Source organism: Cavia porcellus, unplaced genomic scaffold (assembly GCF_034190915.1).
Source record: "Cavia porcellus strain 051 isolate PalLab524CR breed Dunkin Hartley unplaced genomic scaffold, mCavPor4.1 scaffold_1, whole genome shotgun sequence".
Classification (NCBI taxonomy): Eukaryota; Metazoa; Chordata; class Mammalia; order Rodentia; family Caviidae; genus Cavia; species Cavia porcellus.
The window spans coordinates 108,094,022-108,115,062 of record NW_026947484.1 but is presented as its reverse complement, the minus strand read 5'-3'; the positions used below and the strand labels follow the sequence as shown (position 1 = coordinate 108,115,062).

The 21,041-nt window shown below is 43.3% G+C and overlaps 2 protein-coding genes across 5 annotated transcripts in view; one reads left to right on the top strand and one right to left on the bottom strand.

The window, feature by feature from the left end:
• Pip5k1a (phosphatidylinositol-4-phosphate 5-kinase type 1 alpha) overlaps positions 1-3,923 on the bottom strand; it is a 46,102-nt gene extending 42,179 nt beyond the window's left edge. For 2 of the 4 annotated variants that reach the window (XM_063253127.1, XM_063253120.1), the window contains exon 1: positions 3,449-3,919. Coding sequence is in view for 3 of the 4 variants with exons in the window: in XM_063253120.1 (XP_063109190.1) it covers positions 3,449-3,524 (76 nt within the window). In the remaining variant the exon portion in view is untranslated. Of the gene's footprint in view, positions 1-3,448 lie in introns of all 4 variants that reach the window. The other 2 variants (XM_063253132.1, XM_063253115.1) reach the window with 2 other exon arrangements.
• A 3,884-nt stretch (positions 3,924-7,807) lies between these two features.
• Vps72 (vacuolar protein sorting 72 homolog) lies at positions 7,808-20,957 on the top strand. The gene is made up of 6 exons (XM_003478973.5): positions 7,808-8,016; positions 13,083-13,235; positions 13,388-13,502; positions 14,103-14,279; positions 19,943-20,087; positions 20,374-20,957. Exons 1-6 carry the CDS (start codon positions 7,822-7,824, stop codon positions 20,759-20,761), a joined length of 1,173 nt encoding a protein of 390 aa, XP_003479021.2. The 5' UTR covers positions 7,808-7,821; the 3' UTR covers positions 20,762-20,957.
• Positions 20,958-21,041: the final 84 nt, after the last annotated feature.

Sequence of the window (21,041 nt, the reverse complement as noted above, 5' to 3'; positions counted from 1 at the left end):
GGGTGAGGATGCAGTTCAGTACAAATCCTCTGAATCCAACCTCAAATACAGCAATAAATATGAGAAAATAAAACAGAGGCCTGGAAATGTCTATTAGTGTGTGGGCTCTGGGTTCAATTGCCTCTATCATTAAAAACAGAAAAGAAACTGTTGGTCAACTTATTATTGAACCATGACATACTCACTTGAACACTGCCAGAGAACGTATCTTTAGGATTTCAGAGCTTCACTAAAATTTAAGTGGCCTTCAAGTATTAAGAATAATAAACTGGTTTCGGGGTTGTTGAAACAAACACACACACACACACACACACACACACACACACACACACCCCACACACACCCTAAATTTCTACAAGGCCAGACTTCTAGCCTTTAACAATTCAGGAAATCGTAAACCATTACGTATTCTTGCCAATATAATCCCCAAGTACATCCAGAGGAAAGCCCTCTTCAATCACAAAATACCCTTGGCAGCCTCTTCTACATCAGAGTAAACCTCTTATCATCTTCAAAATGTATCTTGAAAGAAAAAATTCTACTAAATTGAATTTATTAAACCCAAGCCTAAGTGAACATAGAGATATACAAAAATAGTCAACACTGTGTACACAGTGTCAAAATGCTTTCAGGCATATTTTTTTAACAGAACTTTTTTGTGTGTTTTGAGATAAGGTCTCACTTTGTAGTTCTGGTTGGCCTTTAACTCCCATCCTCCTTGCCTTTGTCTCCCAGGCACTGAGATTACAGGAGTACACACCACACCCAGCTGAACAGAACTGTTCCTAATCCAACCATTTCACTATGCCAAAAGAAGCAGAGCAGGGAATAAGAAATTAAATAAATTAAACCAGAGAGGTGGCCCATGCCTATAATCCCAGCACTCTGCAAGGTTTCAGCAGCAAGACAGCAAGTTCAGAAACCAGCCTGGGCAACTTAGCAGCTGTCTGTCTCCAAAAGAAATAATAATAATAATAATTAAATTAAGAGGGGAAAAAAGGCCAAGAGATGTGACTCTGTATAAAGGTCTTGGATTCAATCCTCAGTGCCCCCCAAAAAATAAGAAAAAAAAAAGTATTGCCAGGGATATATAGCTCAGTGGCACAAGTGCCTGCCTGGCAAGCACAAGGTCCCGAGTTTGAGTCTTACTACCAAAAAACAAGCAAACAAATTAAAAAGTATTAAAAAGCATCACTTTTAATCCCTTTTCATGCTCAGAATACAAGACAAATTATTCTGGTCCTCTACTGCTTTTATAGGAAAGGCAAAAACTACCTTTCCATAAACTAAAAATAGATAAAATAGATGCAAATAAATAAAACTCCAGTTTATTATTATTTGTGACCATCTGTTAAAGTAGAACCCTCTCACCAATTCAAAATGGCAAGGACATGGCTGGGAGTAGTGGATTTCCTGTAATCTAGCACTCTGGAAGGCTGAGGCAGTGAGACAAAAAGTTAGCTAAGTATGGTAGCACACATCTGTGATTTCAGCACTCAAGAGGCTGAGCTGAGGAAGGAGGATCACCACAAATTTGAGGCCAGCCTAGGATATATAGGGAGTTCAAATCAAACCCAGCCTGAACTACATAGCAAGACTCTGCCTCAAAAAACAGAAAAAAGAAAGTTGGCGTCAGCCTAGGCAACCTGGCAAGACCCTATCTCAAAATAAATACAATGGATAGGAGCCAGGCATGGTGGCACATGCCTGTAATTGTGGCACTCCAGAGACTGAAGCAGGAGGACTGCCTCAAATGTGAAGTCAGCCTGCACTCCATAGTGAGAAAAGGCCAGCCTGAACTACACAGCAAGACCCTGTCTCAAAACAAACAAAAAAGGTATGGAGACACAGCTCAATGCAAAGGCTTTGAGTTCAAATCTTGGTATCCTGGTCTCCTATACCTGCAATTCCATCACTTTGGGAGGCTGAGACAGAAGGACCAGAAGTTTAAATCCCATCTGCCTAGGTAATTTAGTGAAATTCTATCTCAAAACTAAAAAAAAGTAAATAATTGAAAAGGAAGCCAGAGATACAGCTCAGTGGTAGAGCACCCATGGCTTTGACATCCAGTTTAAAAAACATAAGTGTCAAGGATGTAATCCCCAATCTAAGCAAATGTTAAAATTTAAGTAAAGCATTCAGCATCAGGTAGCCTCTCTTGTTGGGTGTACAGGCAACAGTCACTGTGGGACATCAAATATCTCTGTTTTTGGGGTGTGTGTGTGTCGTTTTGTTTTATGAGACAGGCTCTCAAAACACAGTTCAGGTTGGCCTTGAACTCCCTACGTAACCCTGGCTGGTCTTAAATTCACCACAATCCTCCTGCCTCAGCCTACCCTACCTTGAGCTGGGATTACAGGGTGCACCACCACACCTGGCACTGAACACCAGACATTTCTGACAGATGCTCTAGAACAGTTTCTCACTCCCCTCATATACACATTTCCCTCCTACACACAATCTGTTATTTTTCTTGTGAGACTCCTCAGCCCTCGATTAAAGATCTTTGTTAGTTTCTAACCACTCTTCGGCCTCTATGTTGTCTCCATTCTCCAAATTCCAATACCCTGACACCTCCTAAGCATTCCTATTAGGCAACATTGCCCCACAGCACTCAACAGCTACCTGCCACCAATCTCTTCTCTTAAAGCCTAACGCCAAACATCACTTTCCTCAGGCTCTACTTCAACACAAGACTACACTGTATCTTCTCTAAGAATCTTTTGACCCTAATTTTGCACATTCCTGACACTTTTCACAATCTCCCATTGCTAGGGACTGAGGATGCAGTTCAGTGCTGTTAAGGGTCTTGCTTAGCGTAATGGGTTCAATACCGTGCTTCACAAAACCAAAACAAAAACTTTGAATTTCTTTCCCCAAGTTAGGAGGTAGTCCAGAGATGAATTAGCCTGAGAAACTGCGTGAGTGCAGCGGCGCCCCCTCGCGTTGGGGGTGGGGCGAATGAGAAGGAATGACGCATGGGGGGAGAATCTGCGGAGAAAAGACAACCCCGATAATGCCTCTCCTGCTCCCCAACTCCCCAGCAATCAAAGGCGTCACAGAATTCTTCAGGGCCCTTTAGTTCCATGATCTCTTAACTATCTTGATCCAACTCACTCCACTATCAATTCGGATACTACCTGCCTCGTACTCTTCAGTTTTTTTCTACGAACCAAGCCTCCTTTTAGTTTAATCCAACCTCCTAAAATTCCTCAATCAGGTTTCCTCGAAGACAACATTTTCGGCAGCTTCCCTTTTCTCAGTCGTCTAACCCATTCTTTGCACACTCCCCTGCCCGCTCCGAAATTGCCATATAAAAACCCAGTCTGTCTGTCCTCCTTGCCGAAACTCCTCAGAGATTCCCAACTACAAATGCCCACCCAGATCTCCCTCTACATCCCGTCGAACAATCATCACCAGCCCACTGCCACGGCCTCGCCTGGCTTACCAGAAGTCGGCCCCGAGACCCCGGGATCCAAAGTTGAAAATCCGACAGCCGACGGCCCAGAGGAGGCCGACGCCATCTTGGCAGCCCCCTCCTCCTCAGCGGCCTCACACCCTTTCACTCGGGCTCTTCCTCTTCTCGGAATCGAATCTTCCCCACGTCTCTTCACAGAGCCCCAGTTCTGCGGACCACCTTCCTGCCCCCTCTGGGGCCTCTCTCAGACACTTCTGGCTGGTTTCGGGACCAGCTCAGGGCTGTACCATTGCCTGGCATAAGGGTATATAGCTACCGTCTCGCAACCCCTCTGATTTCTGACGGCTCTCCACTGGAGATACTTTCCTTTTTTACAAGGGACTAGGCTCAAACTGGCGGCAGGGACTCCGCGACCAGACCAGACCACAAGTAAAGAAAATCCGAGGCACGAACAATCCGGGAAAAGCCGTCCCCCTCCCTCTCTTGCTCCTCCCTTCGCCCCCCTCCTCCTCCTTCTCCTAAGTCACAGCCTGTTTATCGTTCAACCCCTCCGCTCGGCTCTAGGGTAGCCAAGAAAAATTCAATAGTGCGCATGCGTCCAACCTTCTCGGAGTTCCACCCTATTGGAAAGGGAAGAACAACAAAGCCAATCAGAAGGCTACTGATGGTCACGTGACTGACGCGCTGGCGAATCCATCGGAGGAAGACAGACGCGCGGCGGTCAGCGGACTACTTCTATGGTGGTTCGGTAGGTCCATTTAGCATCAGCTCATAGGAAAGAATGGGTTTTGCGTGCTCTGAGTTCAGGTTAAGCATACCGGGACTGGCCTTCTCAGATTCACAATCCAGAAAAGAGCTACAAACAGAAACTTTACTGTCAAGTCAGAGACCTTACACAATGAAATACTGTAAAAATCACATGCCACCAAAAATTCTTCCCAGTCCCTTTCCGGTTTGTCTTACCTTCCTTTGAATGACATTCAAAATAGATCTGTTTGTGTCAAACACAGTGCTAGGCATGGTTAAGTAAATATTTGGTTCGTGTTTTTGTTTTTATTTTTGGTACTGGGGATTGAACCCAGGGTCTTCGCACTGAGCTACACCCCCAGCCCTTTTTTGTTTTTTGTGACAAAGTCTCCCTAAATTAGCCAAGCTAGGCTCGAACTCTCCATTCTCTGCCTCCGCCTCCCAGAATGTTAGGATTTCAGGCGCCCGTGCCGCCGCCACACCCTGCAGCGATAAATATCTAATAAATCAATGAAGACCTGTCAAAAGACCACAGTGGCCCAGCACTTCTGTAAACCCTACTTCTCAAGAGGTTGAAGCAGGAATATCGCATTTTCGAAGCCAGAATGGACAATTCAGTCCATAATAGAAGAGTTAAGGATGTAGCTCAGTGATAGAGTTCCCCTGGGGTCTGTTCTCAGCACCACAAGAAAAAAAGAAAAAAGGCATTTATACTACCTATTACAATCTTATCATCATACAAAGTCCTTGGCCTCTATCAATTATCTGCTTCAAAGGTCATGGAGTTGCGCAGGAGAAATTCCTTCTTTCTAGTCCAATTATCTCTAGTCAGTTTTAACACACTGGATTGTGAATCTTGGTAGGGATCTGAAGATCTGTCTAGTTAAACAAATCTTCTAGAGAGCAAGTGTTCGGTTCACTCATATCTTCACTTCCTTTTCTCACTGTACAAAGTAGGTGCTGAACAATCACTTGTGAATAAATGCAGGAGAATTGGGGGAAATCCTTGGTTTTCTAACCCCTGAAGTGGCTTGCTTTCTTGCTCTATTCAGAATTCTCCCGGGCTCTCCAATGGGAAACTAAAACCTGAAAGCTAATAGAACATCCACCCTCTCTTGTACTTCAGCTTTCTGCTCGGCTTTCACGAAAATCTAAAATAATTGTTTCCTTGCTGCCCCCTGCTGGATTATTTGGCCTCCTTTGGGTATGAAGATACACCAACTCCACCCATTTGGATTACTGTTTGTCTTTCCCCAACAGTGAAACAATATAGCTTCCAAGTGTTTTATGATTCCCTGCACCTATAGCTCAGGAATTTGGCTCACAGGTATTCAGTAAAAAAAAAAAAAAAAAAATTGTTGAATAAATTATTCTTGTTTCCAGAAAAAGCATGCAGTTACTACTATTTCCTGAGTTACTTTAAAAATCAGCTAGTTAAAAAAAAAAAAAATCAGCTAGTGTAGGGCTGGGGATTTAGCTCAGTGGCTCCAGTGCTTGCCTAATAAACACAAGGTCATGAGCTGGGTCCCCAGCACACACACACACACACACACACACACACACACACACATCAGGTAGTATAGAAAGAAAGCTGTTTCTAATTTCAAAATTGGAATAGTCTAATAAACCCCAGAATGACCAAGGCCGTCAAATAAGGAAATCTCTTTGAGAGTTTATCAGTGAATTTCCTTTCACCCTTCCTGAATGAAGAAATCCCTATTTTTTAGCATTTTGGAGGTCTTTGTTTCTACTTTATATGTCAAGATAATGACTGCTGTTACACCTACCACTTTATATTATGTCTGTTTATCTGCTTGTCTTATAAGACCAAACTCTTCAGGGAAAAGTTACATCTTCTCCATTTTTATATCTCAAGCATCGAGAATAGTAACCTGGGAAAGAGTAAGTGCCAATTCCTGTCAACTAAATGTGTCTTCTAAATATATGAACAGATGAAGGCAAAATTCAAAAAGTGGAATTACAGGGGCTGGGATTTAGCTCAGCGGCATAAGCACCTGCCTTGCAAGCAGGCGGTCGTGAGTTCGATCCTTGGTACCGATAAAAATGAAAAAGACAAAAAAAAAAAAAAAGTGGAATTACAGATGTGTGAGTAGCAGGTATCTCCCATCTTTTACCCCTCAATCTTTTTTCTGCTGCCAATGTTACTCATCCTTTAGTACCCTCTGCGTCACAGAGCCACTTTTCCCCAGTAACATTCCTGGCATAGCAGAAGTAGGTGACGTGGCAGGGTGTGGAAGCAGGGCAGAGCAGGACATGTTGGCTCAGTGCCCCAAGGAAATAGAAATGCATGCTTTGGGAAGGAAGTCAAACTGTGACCTCAAAATAGAGCCACACTTCAGAGTGGTGGCACATACCTGTAATCCCAGCACTTGTTAAGGCAGGGGCAGGATTGCTGTGGGTTTGAGGCCAGCCAGGAATACAAAGCAAATTCAAGATCCACCTGAACTGCATGGTGAAACTGTCTCAAAAAGATTTTTTAAAAATAGGGCCACACATTCACACAAGTACACATGAGTACACACACAGCTTTATTAAAGCAGCTTCTGGGAGGGGATTTAGCTTAGTGGCATAAGCACTTGCCTGGCAAGCACAAGGTCATGAGTTCAATTCCCAGTACCACAAAAAAGACAAATAAAAATAAAGCACCTTCAGGGCCAGGGATTTAGCTCAGCAGCACAAGTGCCTGCCTGGCAAACACAAGGCTGTGAGTTCAATCCCTGGTATCAAAAATAAAATAAAGTACTTTTTTAGGGGCTGAAGCCATAGTCCAGTGGCAGAGGAAAAAAGCATCCTTCAGGTCTTAGAATAGTTCCTTAAATCAGAATGAAGAGGCAAGAACAACACAGAAGTAAGAATAACGAGGGGCTGGGGATTTAGCTCAGTGGCATAAGCTCTTGCTTGCAAGCAGGCGGTCGTGAGTTTGATCCCCAGGACCGATAAAAATGAAAAAGACCAAAAAAAAAAAAAAAAAGAATAAGGGGTGGATGGAGCTGGGGATTTAGTTCAGTGGTTTTAGTGCCTGCCTGACAATCTAGTGGTCATGAGTTCATGGTTCTTGAATATCCATAGATGACGGAGAACCATTAAACATTTTTTTCTTCATTAAACACTTTTGAAAATAGAAATGACAAAGTCTGTATTTTTAGAAAGGTTTTCAATTGTGCAGTTTAAAAATGGACTGTGACTGGGCACAGTGGCCTCTTTAACCCTAACCACTCTGGAGGCTGAGGCAGGAGTATTGCAAAATGGAAGCCAGCCTAGGCTAGTAAGATACTATCTCAAAATAAAACTTATAAAGGGCCGGGTGTGTGTCTCAGTGGTAGAGTGGTCCTTGGGTTGGATCCTCGGTATTTTAGTAACAAAAAAGAACTGCAGCACAGCGAGACTGATTTCTTTTAAAAACATGCTGACTACTAAATTCTAGACTTTAGGAGGATAGTGGGGGTCCTGGTAACACTGAAGAGGATTCACTGAGCAAGCCAATTGAACGGTGTCGCAGCAGGTGGAAAGTCTGTGCTAGACTTGGGCAAGGCTTAAAGGTAAAAGGATTTAGAGGCAGGACGCGGAGCTCCCCGATGCTCTGTTGCTTATGCCTGCAAACGCCGGCTTCCGCCGTCAGCGGCCACTCGCAGGTGATGGTGTTGAGTGCCGAGCTGCGAGATCAAAGCTTGGTGCGAGAAGTCGCTGGTGGCAGCGCTGTCTCTGTAGGCGGCATGAGTTTGGCTGGAGGCCGGGCCCCCCGGAAGACCGCAGGAAACCGGCTTTCTGGGCTCCTGGAGGCAGAGGAGGAAGATGAGTTCTACCAGACGACTTATGGGGGTTTCACAGAGGCAAGATTCGGGCTCAGGAAGGAGGGGAGGTGGCAAAATGCAGCAGCCCCTAGGGAGAAAGCCCAAACAAAGAAAGGGGTGGGGGGAATGTAGGGGCGCTCCCGGCCTGGTGTTGGGACCAAGTGGGTAGGTTGGGGACGCAGTGGGGAGCTAGAAGAGATCGCCCTTGGCGTTAGTGGAAGTGTGTGTGTCAGTGTCAGGAACGGAAAAGCTCTCCGGAGGCCTCCCGGCTTACCGCAGAAAGCAGCAGTCACTTGCTGCACCCCTCTGGTGTAGGATGCACAAGGCACCATATATATATATTTCATTGCCTACGTATTCACCTGAGTCATAGAAAAGAACTGCTATTCTAAGAGGCTTAAATAGCCTACTCCTTTTTCAATTTTCAAGTCTGTTTTTGTTTTCTTAGCTTTTTGAGACAGGATCCCGGTATGTAGTTCAAACTGTCCTTCAGTTCACCATGTAGTCCAGGCTGGCCTCGAACCTGGGTGCAGTCCTCCTGTCTCGGCCACCTAAGTGCTAGGATTACAGGTATACACCACCACACTTGCGTTAATGCAAATATTTTCCTATAGAACGTATCTTTGTCCTAAAGAAGTCCCCGTGTATTTATGTTACACAAATATATTTCTTAGTTTTTTTTTTTTTTTTAATTTGGTACTGGAGATTGAACTCATGACCTCACACTTGTAAGGCAGGCCACTGAGCATTCTCAGCCTGTATATTTCATTTTGTAATTAGATTTGGTTTGCTTGTTTTTACTCTCCCTTTGGACTTTAAGCTGCATAGACTCTGTTTAGCATTTTATGTTGAGGGCCTGCTTTAGCGTCTGGACTGGACTGGCACTTGTAAAAGGGGCCTGGGTGGAGGTTTATATATATTATATTTAATCGGTACCAGGGATCGAACTCACGACTGCCTGCTTGCAAGGCAGGCACTTATGCTGCTGAGCTAAATCCCCAGCCCCCCGAGGTACCATTTGGAACCAGGGTCTCACTATGTAGTTCTGGCTGACCTTGAACTCACTATGTAGTTTGGGAACTACCTGCCTCAGCCTTGTGAGTGCTGGGATTACAAGTGTTCATCACCTTGTTTGGGTTGTTTTGGTTTTTAAGACAGTCTCACTGTGTAGTTTAGCCTGCCCTTGAACTCAGTGTGTAGGCCAGGCTCATCTTGAACTTGCAGCAATCCACTATGCCTGACTCTACTTAAATTTTTTATCGAATCTGTTCATTTATTAAATATGTGCTCAGCACCAGGAGTGTGCCATTTAGGCAATAGCTCTGTGGAAGAGTGCTTGCTTAGCATGCCTGAAAACCTGAGTTCCATCCCTAGCATTGGTAAACCACCACCAGACAAATATGCCAGGTGTGGTGGTATACCAAAACCCCTGATGATGGTATCAGTCTAACCCAACCAGTGATACAGCCCATGAATGCAAAAGAAAGATAAAGAGAAAATACTCTGCAGTTGAGGAGCTCTGGGGTGACCCATGTTCTCTGTGGAATAAAAGTTTCTGTCCAAGCCTTACCGCTTTTACTGATATCAATCAGGGAGGTAGGTGGGTAGGGAAAAGAAACTCTGTACCACTATCAGGCATAGAGGCCTGGAATTAACAATGCAGATATTTTTGATGTATGGAAGATTAGCATCTTTATTGTCAAAATAGCCAACTTTGCATAACTCAGTAAATAAGGTTGAAGGAGAGGTCAGGGACGGGTCTTAGCAAGGAGTTCATTTATCAGGAGAAAGCTGGGTTTCCTCTCCCACAGTGGTGTACATGTATAATCCTGGCCCTTTTAGGAGGCTGAGACAGGAGATTCACTGAGAGTCAAGACCAGCCTGAACTAATGAGACCCTGTTTCAAAACAAAATAAAACTCAGCCAGATAAAAAAAACAAACATGGCTTTCTCCTCACACATTCCAGGCCCCAGTGGAGAAACTGACTAGGTTCCTAATCAATTAAAATATTTTGTGATCAGGACTAAAACAAGAGGTAAGCATAGGACAATGTGCCAGCATGTGAGAACCAGGCTTGGTGGGGAGTGGCATCCCCTGAGAGGGATGATGTTTAAACTGAGAGCAGTATGCAAAGTAGGCCTTTAAACTGGGCATGGTGACACGCTCCTATAATCCCAGCACTCAGACTGAAATAGGAGAATCATTTGCAAGTTTGAAACCAGCCTGGGCCCAAAGCAGCCTGAATTGCCTAGAGAGACCCTGTCTCAAAAAGACCAAAAAAAAAAAAAAAAAAAGAAGGGGCTGGGGGTTTAGCTCAGCGGCATAAGCGCCTTCTTGGCAAGCAGGCATTCGTGAGTTCGATCCCTGGTACCGATAAAAAGGAAAAAGACGAAAAAAGAAAAAAGAAAAAGAAAGTAGCCTTGACTGGATGAAGAGTAGTGGAAGGAGAAGGGATAGTGTTGGGGGAAAGATGATGCAGAGTGTTTAAGGTACTGAGATCTCACTGTGGAACTTGGAAGTTTGCTCTCATTTTCCAGAAAAATAGAGATTGGTAAGGCAGAGGAGGTAACTCCTGGTTAGATTATGTATGACCTTGTGAACTATATTAAGGAGTTTTGCTATTTTTCCAGGGGACTGATAAGAATCTACAAAAGTTCCACATTCAAGGGCAGTAGGTATTGCTCGGGGTAGAACATGGGCTGGCATGGGCTAGACCCTGCTCAGTCCCTGTACTTGGCCCCCCAAAAAAAATTGGGGCCAAGGATATAGCTTAGCAGCGTAATGCCTGCCTGGCAAGCACAAGGTCATGAGTTTAATTCCTGTTACCAATAAATAAATAAATAAATTACATTTCCGTGATCAGGTTTGTGCTTTAAAAGATTACTGTGTAATGAAAATAGTCTGAGACACTAGCCATAGAACAACAAGGACAGGGGTTGGACGCACTTGGCAAGCTTGCCTAATGCCCTGGGTTTGATTTCCAGCACTGCCAGGAAAGAAGGCAGTTAACAAGGACATAAGAGTTTAAGTGAAATTAAGAAAATAGAATCCATAGGACTTGGAGACTGACTTGGGAGTCTTTACTGACCCTTCAACCCACTGGTATTTTTGTTATGTGTGTATGTGTTTTTGTTTGCAGTTCTAGGACTTGAATCCAGAGTCTTTACTTGAGCTACATCCTTCCCAGCCCTTTTTATTTTTTTATTGTGAGGCAACGTTTTGCTAAATTACCTAAATAGGAGTGAAACTTTAGATCCTCCTCCCTCGGCCTCCTCGAGAACTGAAACTATAGGTGTGTACCACCATGTCCAGCTACCAATTAATTTAAAAATAGAACTCTCTCATCCCTCCTGCAAGCCCATTTTCCTATTCCTGTCATTTTATGAGTCGTTATTTAATATGTACCCTTCATGCTTCCAAAAAGGATTTAAGGAGGCTTATATAAACAAAAAGTAAGAACAGTAAAAATAGAGACAGACCAGAAGTGGTTGTACCAGGAGCATATGCTAAAATGGTAACAGCAGTTGATATTAAATTTATCTGTGAGCTTTCTGGGAACCAAATTTTGACTTTTCTTTTTTTTCTTTCTTTCTTTTTTTTTTTTTTTTTACATGCATGAAGAAACATGCACATTCTTCAAGAAAGATAAAACTTACTTTCATTAAATCTTAGGGAGAATATAAAGTCACAAGTGTTTTGTCAATAGAAAAACATTCTCTGAATTAGTCATGTCTATTAATGATGCTTGATAAAAAGCAGTGAAATGGTAGTAAATCCTTGCTTTGGTGACAGCATTTTGATTGGGCACTTTAAGTCCATGGGAAGCTGTTCTCCCATCACCTGGTGATATGCTTAATACCAGACTAGGCTGAGGGGATTAATGTGTTCCCAGGCTGTCTTTCACAGACATCAGTTGGGAGGAAATAATCATCAGGGCAGGATTAAGCTCTGGCTGATTTGGAGTGTCAGCCATCTGTGCTGCTGGCTTACTTTGGCACTTGTGTATCAAGATTAGTCCATTTGGCCAGGGATTAAGTACAAGGTTGTGAGTTTGATTCCTAGTACCAAAAAAAAAAAAAAAAAAAAAAAAAAAAGGAAGATTAGTCCATTATCCTGCATTACTGATGGAAGAGTTTAAGATGTTTAAAGTACTGCCCACCAACCTAACTCCCTCTCCCTTGAGTGATTTTTTTTTTCTCCTTTGCTTTGACTCTCACTGCCATTATAACCCTCACCTATATCAACTTAGATCTATCTAGGCTGTAGTTCATGTTTAGCTCCTCAAACCTCCAGAGTTTTCTGAAAAACCCCTTGGGCTTGGTCTCAAATCTTTAGTGACTGCTTTAGTAACCTAAAGTAATCAAATATTGGGGGCTGGGGATTTAGCTCAGTGGCGTAAGTACCTGCCTTGCAGGTAGGCAGTCGTGAGTTCGATCCCTGGTACTGATAAAAATGAAAAAGGAAAAAAAAAAAAAGTAATCAAATATTTTTCTGTCCTACTGCATCTGAAGAGTGACACATACTTCTTTTAGTAACTTTGGTTAACCTCAACAGTGCTTATCAGTGGAGTGCCCCACTGTGTCCAGCTGTTCTGTATTATATCATTGCTAGTACTTTATATGTTGCATTTTTTATCTAGGTGTGGTGGCACACACCTATAATCATAGTACTCTAGGAGACTGAGGTAGGAGCATTTCAAATTCAAACCCAGTGAACACAGTTTAGCAAGACCCTGTCTCAAAATAAAAAGGACTGAGATTATAACGAAGTATGAAGGACCTGAGTTCAATCCCCAGTACTACAACGAAAAAAAACCCACTTTTTATAGTGGTGTTCTATCCTTCACTAAACTATGACCCTCTCAAGAAAGAAGCCCTTTTTTCCCACAGTAATGTATGGACACCAGCAAGTAAAACATAAGATTGAAAATTGGTTGTGCTGGGAGCCAAAGGCCATCAGCTAGAAAGGCACTGCCTGAGGAAACTGAAGGGCTGAGTTGAGCTGGAGAGTGGGGCAACCCTTATTAGGGAAGTGAAATCTTCCTCCTGAAGTCACACTGCTGATTCTGTGTTCCATTGTCATTCCACTGTCTCTGTGTCCTCAGGAATCCGGAGACGATGAGTATCAAGGAGACCAGTCAGACACAGAGGATGAGGTAGACTCGGACTTTGACATCGATGAAGGGGATGAGCCCTCCAGTGATGGAGAAACAGAAGAGCCCAGACGGAAGCGGCGTGTAGTCACCAAAGCCTATAAGGTGCAAGAGGATTCCTAGTTTTCTTTCTTTTCCTTTCCTTCCCCCTTCCCTACTTCCCCTTCCCACTTGAACATTTTCTTCCTATTTTACAGTATCTATTATATATTTTGGTCTTTATTTACACCTGCTATCTGATTTTAATCTGTCCCCAGGAGCCTTTAAAAAGTTTGAGGCCTCGAAAGGTCAGCACACCAGCTGGAAGCACTCAGAAGACCCGAGAGGAGAAGGCTGTGCTGCCTCTAGAACTACAGGATGATGGCTCTGACAGTGAGTGGGAAATTTGGTCAGATGAAAACATTGTGGGCCAGGGATACAGCTCAGCAGCACAAGCACCTGCCCACCATACAAAATGTCCTGGGTTTGATTTTTGGTCTCAGAAAAAAAAAAGAAAGAAAACATTGCAGTGTGATGATGCTCTATCAGTGTTAAATTCTTCAGTTTAGTACTATGTTTAATACTAAGAGCATTCAGAAAAATAACACAGAATGAGCTTGAGCATGGTGGCAGATGTTTATAATTCCAGCACTCAGGAGGCTGAACCAGGAAGATCCCCCACAAGTTCAAGGCCAACCTGGGCTGCACAGTGAGTCCAGGCTACCCTGAACTATATAGTGAGACCCTGCCTCAAAAAAAGCCAGCCTAAACCCAGTATAGTGAAACCCTGTTTCCAAAAACAAAAACAACAACAAGTAAAAGATACAAAATGAAATGAAGCAACATTAACATCTGGGAATGTAAATGAAAGATACATGAGTATTGTTTCTACTATTACAGCTTTTTTATAAGTTTGAAATTATTTCCAAATTAAAATAGAGAAAATAAACTAGACACAAATTCAAAGATTTATTTACATCTGATTCTTCCCAGGTCGCAAGTCCATGCGTCAGTCTACAGCTGAACATACACGACAAACATTCCTTCGGGTACAGGAGAGGCAGGGCCAGTCTCGAAGGCGGAAAGGGCCCCACTGTGAGCGACCCCTGACCCAAGAAGAGCTGCTCAGAGAAGCCAAGATCACAGAAGAGCTCAATTTGCGTTCACTGGGTCAGTATGTAGTTTTGGAAAATGTGCATAGAGATGCTAAGACACATCAGAAATTTGGAACAGAAGAATCAAAAGAAAGAAATGAGAGTGGTTGAGAGTGGATTAGAAGCAAGTGACTAAGTAGTAAATGCTCTGAGGAATAAGTTATATTGAAGTAATTTTAAGAATAAAGAGCCAGGGATTTAGCTCAGCAGCATAAAAGCACCTGCCTGGTAAGCGCAAGGTCGTGAGTTTGATCCCCAGTACCAAAAAAAAAAAAAAGGAATAAAGTAAAAATAACATAGAAGCCAAGTATGGTAGTGCCTACCTGTAATTCTAGCACTCTGGGAAGCAGAGGCAGGAGGATTACAAGTTCAAACATAATCTGGGCGACTTGCAAGACCCGGTCTTAAAATGAAAAGGGGGGCTGGGGATTTAGCTCAGCGGCGTAAGCACCTGCCTTGCAAGCAGGCGGTCGTGAATTCGATTCCCAGTACCGATAAAAAGATATAAAAAAAAAAGTTAAAAAATAAAAATTAAATTAAAAAAAATGAAAAGGGGAATGGTGGCGATGTAACCTAGTTCAAACATATGAGTTCCTCATACCACAAAAAATAAAAATGAGTTTTTAAAAGGCTAAGGAAAAAAAAGGCTGGGGTCAGGCATGGTAGTACATGCTTATAATCCTAGCATTTAGGAGGCTGAAGCAGGAGGGCTGCCACAAGTCAAGGCCATCCTGAGCTACAAGGTGAGTTCAAGGACAACCTGAACTACATAATGAGATCCCTTCTCAAAAAAAAAAAAAAAAAAACCTGGGGATGTGGCTCAGTGCAAAGGCCCAGTCTTCAATCTTCAGTACTGCAAAAAAAAGAGACTGATTTGGGAGTAGTACATGCCTGTAATCTCAGCACTTGGAAGGCTGCGGCAGGAGGATCACCATGAGTTTGACGGCAGCTTAGCTACATAGTGAGTTCAAGACTAGGCTGTCTCTTAGCTGGGCGTGGTGGCTTGTGCCTATAATCCCAGCACTGGGGAGGCTGAGGCAGGAGAATCATTGCAAGTTCGGGACCAGCCTGGGCTACAAAGTGAGCTCAAGGCCAGCCTGAACCACATAGCGAGACCCTGTCTCAAAAAAAGACAAAAAAATAAATAAATAAAAGATTGGGCTGTCTCAAACAGACAAACATAAAAGTCATACATTGTTTTGTAGAATGTTAAGAGTCTCAGGTTGAGAATAGCAGGGAATAGCAGGTTTACAAACCCCCCCCTTACATGCTAATACATATTTTCATTGAATGAAACAGCAAGATAAGCACTTATAGTGTTTATGTTTCTCTTCCTGAATATCTTTCATAGTCATTATTAGGCTCACTATGCTAGGCAAATGCTGTACTACCAAGTTGTGTAACCTCAGCCCCCTCTCTTTCTGAACCAAGCACATACATAGTTGATAATGCATACAGCATTTTCACTGTAGAGGAGGCAATCACTTGCCCTAAAATGTCTGGTGTCCAACCCATCCTGGTTTAATGATAGTTATGAAATTGAGACAGTTTTGCTTCAAAATAACATATAGATTGAGAAAAGGTTTATTTCAGCCTCAACATCTTCAGAATGTATTTTCATGACTTTTAAAAGTTTCAGCCAGCCAATGTGGTGCACATCTGTAATCCCAGTACTCAGGAGACTGAGGCAGGAGGATTATTGGGAGTTCAAGACCAGCCTGCAACACAAAGCAGGACCCTGTCTAAAAAAATCCTAGCGCTTGGGAGATTAAGGAGATTGAAAGTTTGAGGACAGCCTGGACAATTTAGCAAAACATTATGTCAGAATTGTAAAAAGGGTGGAAGCTGGGCACAGAGACACATTCCTAGTCTTTAGCACTCAGGAGACTGAGGCAGAAAGATCACCACAAGTTTGAAGCCAGCCTGGGCTACATAGTGAGTTCAAAGCCAGCATGAAATACATAGTGAGATCCTGTCCTAAAAAGGGGGTGTAGAGATTATAGCTTAGTGGTAAGTTACTTCTCAGTGTTTGGGCGGGGTGAGAGGGGAACACTCATTATATTGACGCTAAAATTATAATTTTATCATTTATTTGAGATGAGAATTTACTATATTCGTCAGGCTGGTCTTGATCTTATGAACTCAAAGCATTCTCTTGCCTCAGCATCCTAGTAGCTGGAACTACAAGTATGCACCACCATACTTGGTTGGCATTCATAATTTTCAATGTTCATAATAGTTATTCAGGATTTTTAAATGGTAGTTATCTTCCAAAGCAGTTGAGAACTATCACAGGCCACAGGTAATAACAAGGTGGCAGACTTTATTTTTTTTTATTTTTATTTTTTTGTCTTTTTCATTTTTATCGGTACCAGGGATCGAATTCACAACTGCCTGCTTGCAAGGCAGGCACTTATGCCGCTGAGCTAAATCCCCAGCCCCAAGATGGCAGACTTTAAAGCCACCAGGGTAACCTAAGATGGCAGGAGTTGAGGTCTTCAGCGAATAAGAGAGTGGCTGTGACAAGGAAGAGGTGTTCTGACTGCCAGCACTGGTCTCAAGAAGAACATACACAGTGAGTGGCGGGAGCAGTGACCTGAAAGCCACAGGAAGGGGCTCAGTAGGCCACAGCTGTAATCTGCAAGGAATGTGATCGAATGAGCGTCTCTACCAGAGGGCTGCCTGGTTTCTAGGTATAAGGAATGCTGAGTGAACAGCTCAAGGACAAGTGTGGACTGGCTGATAGAGCTGGAATCCCACAGCCTAAAGATGGTTTTTTTTTTTTTTTTGTCTTTTTCCTTTTTATCAGTACCGGGGATTGAACTCACGACTGCCTGCTTGCAAGGCAGGCGCTTATGCCGCTGAGCTAAATCCCTAGCCCCTCTAAAGATGTATTTGAATGGAGAAGTGTTAGAAGTTTGACTCACAGGAAAGAAAGCAACATTATCAATAAGAGTTTAAAAGAAGTTCACTCACCTAAGGGATACCCAGGGGACGTTTTATGGTCTTCTGTCTTTCTTGTTCTTTTAATGTACAGAAGATCAAACTGAACTTCACACATGCTAGACAGGCCCTTGTGCCATTGAGCTAAATCCCTGGCCCCTTTATAGTCAGACTTAGAGGGTTATGTTCTCAGTACCTACACAGAGGAACCAGAGGCTGGGTGTGATGACAGATTCCTCTAATCCCAACCCTCTAAGAAACTGAGGCAAGAGAATCACAAGTTCAAGCCGAGCCAGGGCAACTCAGTGACTTAGCAAGGACCTTGTCTAAAAAAATAACGCGCTGGGAATGCAGCTGCAGCTCAGTGAGAAACACCATGGGTTCAATGCGCTGTAGTATAAAATTAAATAAGTACAGTATAGAAACGAAATATAACAATAAATTTTTAAAAGCTCAGGGATGCCAGGGATTTAGCTCAGCAGTGTAAGCGCCTGGTACCATAAATTAATTAATTAATTAGTTAGTTAAATAATGCCAGAGATGTAGCTCAGTGGTAGGATGCTTGCTTAGCATGTATGAGGGCCTCAATTCAATCCCAGTGTCACAAAAGAGAAAAAAAAGTAACTTCTTTGAAGATAATGATACACAGTGTATTAACTGCTGTTAATTTTTATTATGAAATTTTATTTTCCCCAAAATAGTTGAAAAAATTTTGAAAACAAAAGCTTTAACTTCATTTATAGGAAAGGCTTCAGTAATACTTTGATATATTTATTAAAAATATTTAGGGTGCCTATGATAGTGGAGTACTGTCTGATACCTAATATGAGTCATGGTCACTGCTCTTAAGTAGGAGACATATATGGCCACAATCATTGCCATGGAGCAGTGTACCGGGGTCCAGACAGGTAGCAGAATGCAATCTGCCACATGGGCTAAGGTGAATTGGAGGAATTTCAAAAAGAAAAAGTTACTTTACTCAGCTGATTGTTGCTGTGGAAAAGTTACTTTACTCAGCTGATTGTTGCCCTTGCCCTGTGTAAATGTAGGCCCAGGGTCCTCAAAGTTCTTTATTTTTTCAAGAGAAACCAGAAATCTTTCAGTGTAATTTCCTAATTTGGGAAGGGGAGGTTTTTACTGGGAATTAAACCCATAGCCTTCACACAGACCAGTATCCTCAGGCCATTTGTACTTTTTATTTTGGGACAGGGTCTTGCTAAATTGCCTAAGGTAGGCATGAACTGGCAGTCCTCCTCCCTCAGCCTCCCAGAGTTCTGGGATTACAGATATGTGCTACTGCACCTGGCTTCAATTTCCTAGTTTTTAAATTAATGTCAGCAACTAGTTCTGTTTTTCTTTAAAATACCATATAATTGAGGCAGAGGATCGTTGCAGATTTGAGGCCAGCTGGGCTACAAAGTGAGCTCAAGGCCAGCCTGAACTGTGTAGTGAGACCCTGTCTCATAAAGACAAAAAATGAAAAAATAAAAGCTGGATGTGGTGGCACATGCTTGTAATCCTAGCACTCTGGGAAGTTGAGGCAAGATCACAAGTTGGAGCCCAGCCTGGACAACTTAGCAATTTAGGGAGACTCTGTCATAAAATAAAAAATAAAGAGAAGTACTGGGGTTGTAGCTTAGTGTGAAGGTTCTGGCTTTTCTCCCCATTATCACACAAAAAAGGAAGGGAGCCAAAACCAGGTGTTGGTGGTGCACACTTGAATCCCAGCACTCTGAGAGAATGAAGCAAGAAGTCAACAGTTGGAGCCAGGCCTAGGTAACAGAGCGATTTAGACTCTTGTCTCAAAAAAATGCCTGGAAGTGTTGCTCGGTGTGAAATCTCTGGGTTCTTTCCCAGTACTGGAAACAAAAACATTACACAGATCAAACATTTGAGAGGACCCCATCTTGCAGCCTTTGCTATAGGAATAGAGGAGTAGACCTGGCGTAGGGGTGGGAAATTGAGGGAGTTTCTCAACGCTGTGTGGGAAGAGGAGTGGTTTAGATAATAAGGGTTGTGATCAGCCTTGTGAGGTCTATTGAAAGTGCTCAGTTCAGCTATTTGAAGGACTGTGATACTGAAGACAGATTAGATTTGTGTTCTTTATGCCTTAAAAACTTCATTTCCACACTGGACAATTTAGAAGCTCTAGTGAAACCCTGTCTCAAAATTTAAACAAAAATTTTTTTTGTTTTTGTACCAGGAATTCAACTCACAACCTTGCACTTGCCTGGCAAACACTGTGCCACTGAGCTATATCCAGCCCCCCAATTTTTTTTTTTTTAAAGGCCAGGGATGTAACTCAATATGAAGGCCCCAGTTAAATTCCCAGTAACACGCAGAAGCACACACACAGTAAAAGTGTTGTCAGGAATTCTGTTTCAGCTCAGAATAGGGGAGAATTCTGTAAAGATGAGTTGATGGAGTAATTGTAGAGAAGATTCTGGTATCCAGAAAATGAACAGGATCCTCATCACAGGTCCCTTCCAACGTGGCATCCTCTAATTCTAAGTGGGTAAGGACCTTGAAAAAAGGAGCAGAGGATATCAGGAGGGGGAGGCAGAAGCCTGTGAGGTTGGAGGCACTGTAGCCTTGGGGGTATCCAGAGTTGGCTTGAGTCATTGGCGGGGACACAATCGATGCCCAGAAAGATAACTGACTGGTCGTAGGACAGAACTGGAATGTGGGAAAAGGAAAAACTCTGACCATCCCTCCTTCCTCCCTTTGATTCTGCAGAGACATACGAGCGACTTGAGGCTGACAAAAAGAAACAGGTTCATAAGAAGCGAAAGTGCCCCGGGCCCATAATCACCTACCATTCCATGACAGTGCCGCTTGTTGGGGAGCCGGGTCCCAAGGAGGAGAATGTGGATGTAGAAGGGTGAGTGATCAGCAGTGTCCTCCTGGGCCCGCTTCACTCACTCTGCTCCTCCTCGCTCTAGCAGAGCTTTCTGGTTCCACCCTCCCTTCAACTCCTTCTTTCTCTTAGCCTCCCTTTTCCCTTTCTTATTTTTCTTTCTATTCTCACTTTTTCCATGTCTACCACTTTTTAGTAGGTTCTCTCAGAATGTTCATCCACTCTGCCTTTTTCTCTCTCCTCCCTGATTTTTTTTATATGGCATCTGTTGTCCTCTCCTCAGTTGTTTTTCTCTGTCTTTTGCCCTCAGACTTGATCCGGCTCCTGTGGCTTCTGCATTGACTTCCCACGCTGTGACCGGACCTGTCATCCCTCCTGCTCATTGCTCCAGGACCTTCATCACATTTAGTGATGATGCAACATTTGAGGAATGGTTCCCCCAAGGGCGACCCCCAAAGATCCCTGTTCGGGAGGTCTGCCCAGTGACCCATCGTCCGGCACTATACCGGGACCCTGTCACAGACATACCCTATGCCACTGCACGGGCCTTCAAAATCATCCGTGAGGCTTACAAGAAGTATATCACTGCCCATGGACTGCCGCCCACTGCCTCATCTCTGGGCCCTGGGCCGCCACCTCCTGAGCCCCTCCCTGGCACAGGGCCCCGAGCCTTGCGCCAGAAAATTGTCATTAAATGAAGAGATGTCCGGTCCTTAGAAACCACTCCTCTGCTCTGGCTCGGGCTCTTAAGCTTCCCTTCTGTCTCCCTGCTTCTTTCACTGATCATTTCTGATCTTTTCCAAGTCGTCTCTATTTTTTTCCCCATCTTTTCTCCTGGTTCCTACTGGTTTTGTTACATTTTTAAATCTAATAAAAATGGGATGGTCCGTTTTATCTGGTATCTAATGTAGGGTTGAGAATAAGAAGTGTTTGTGAACGTCTGAGTATATTTGGGTCTTCTTGCTTGATAGTACTTAT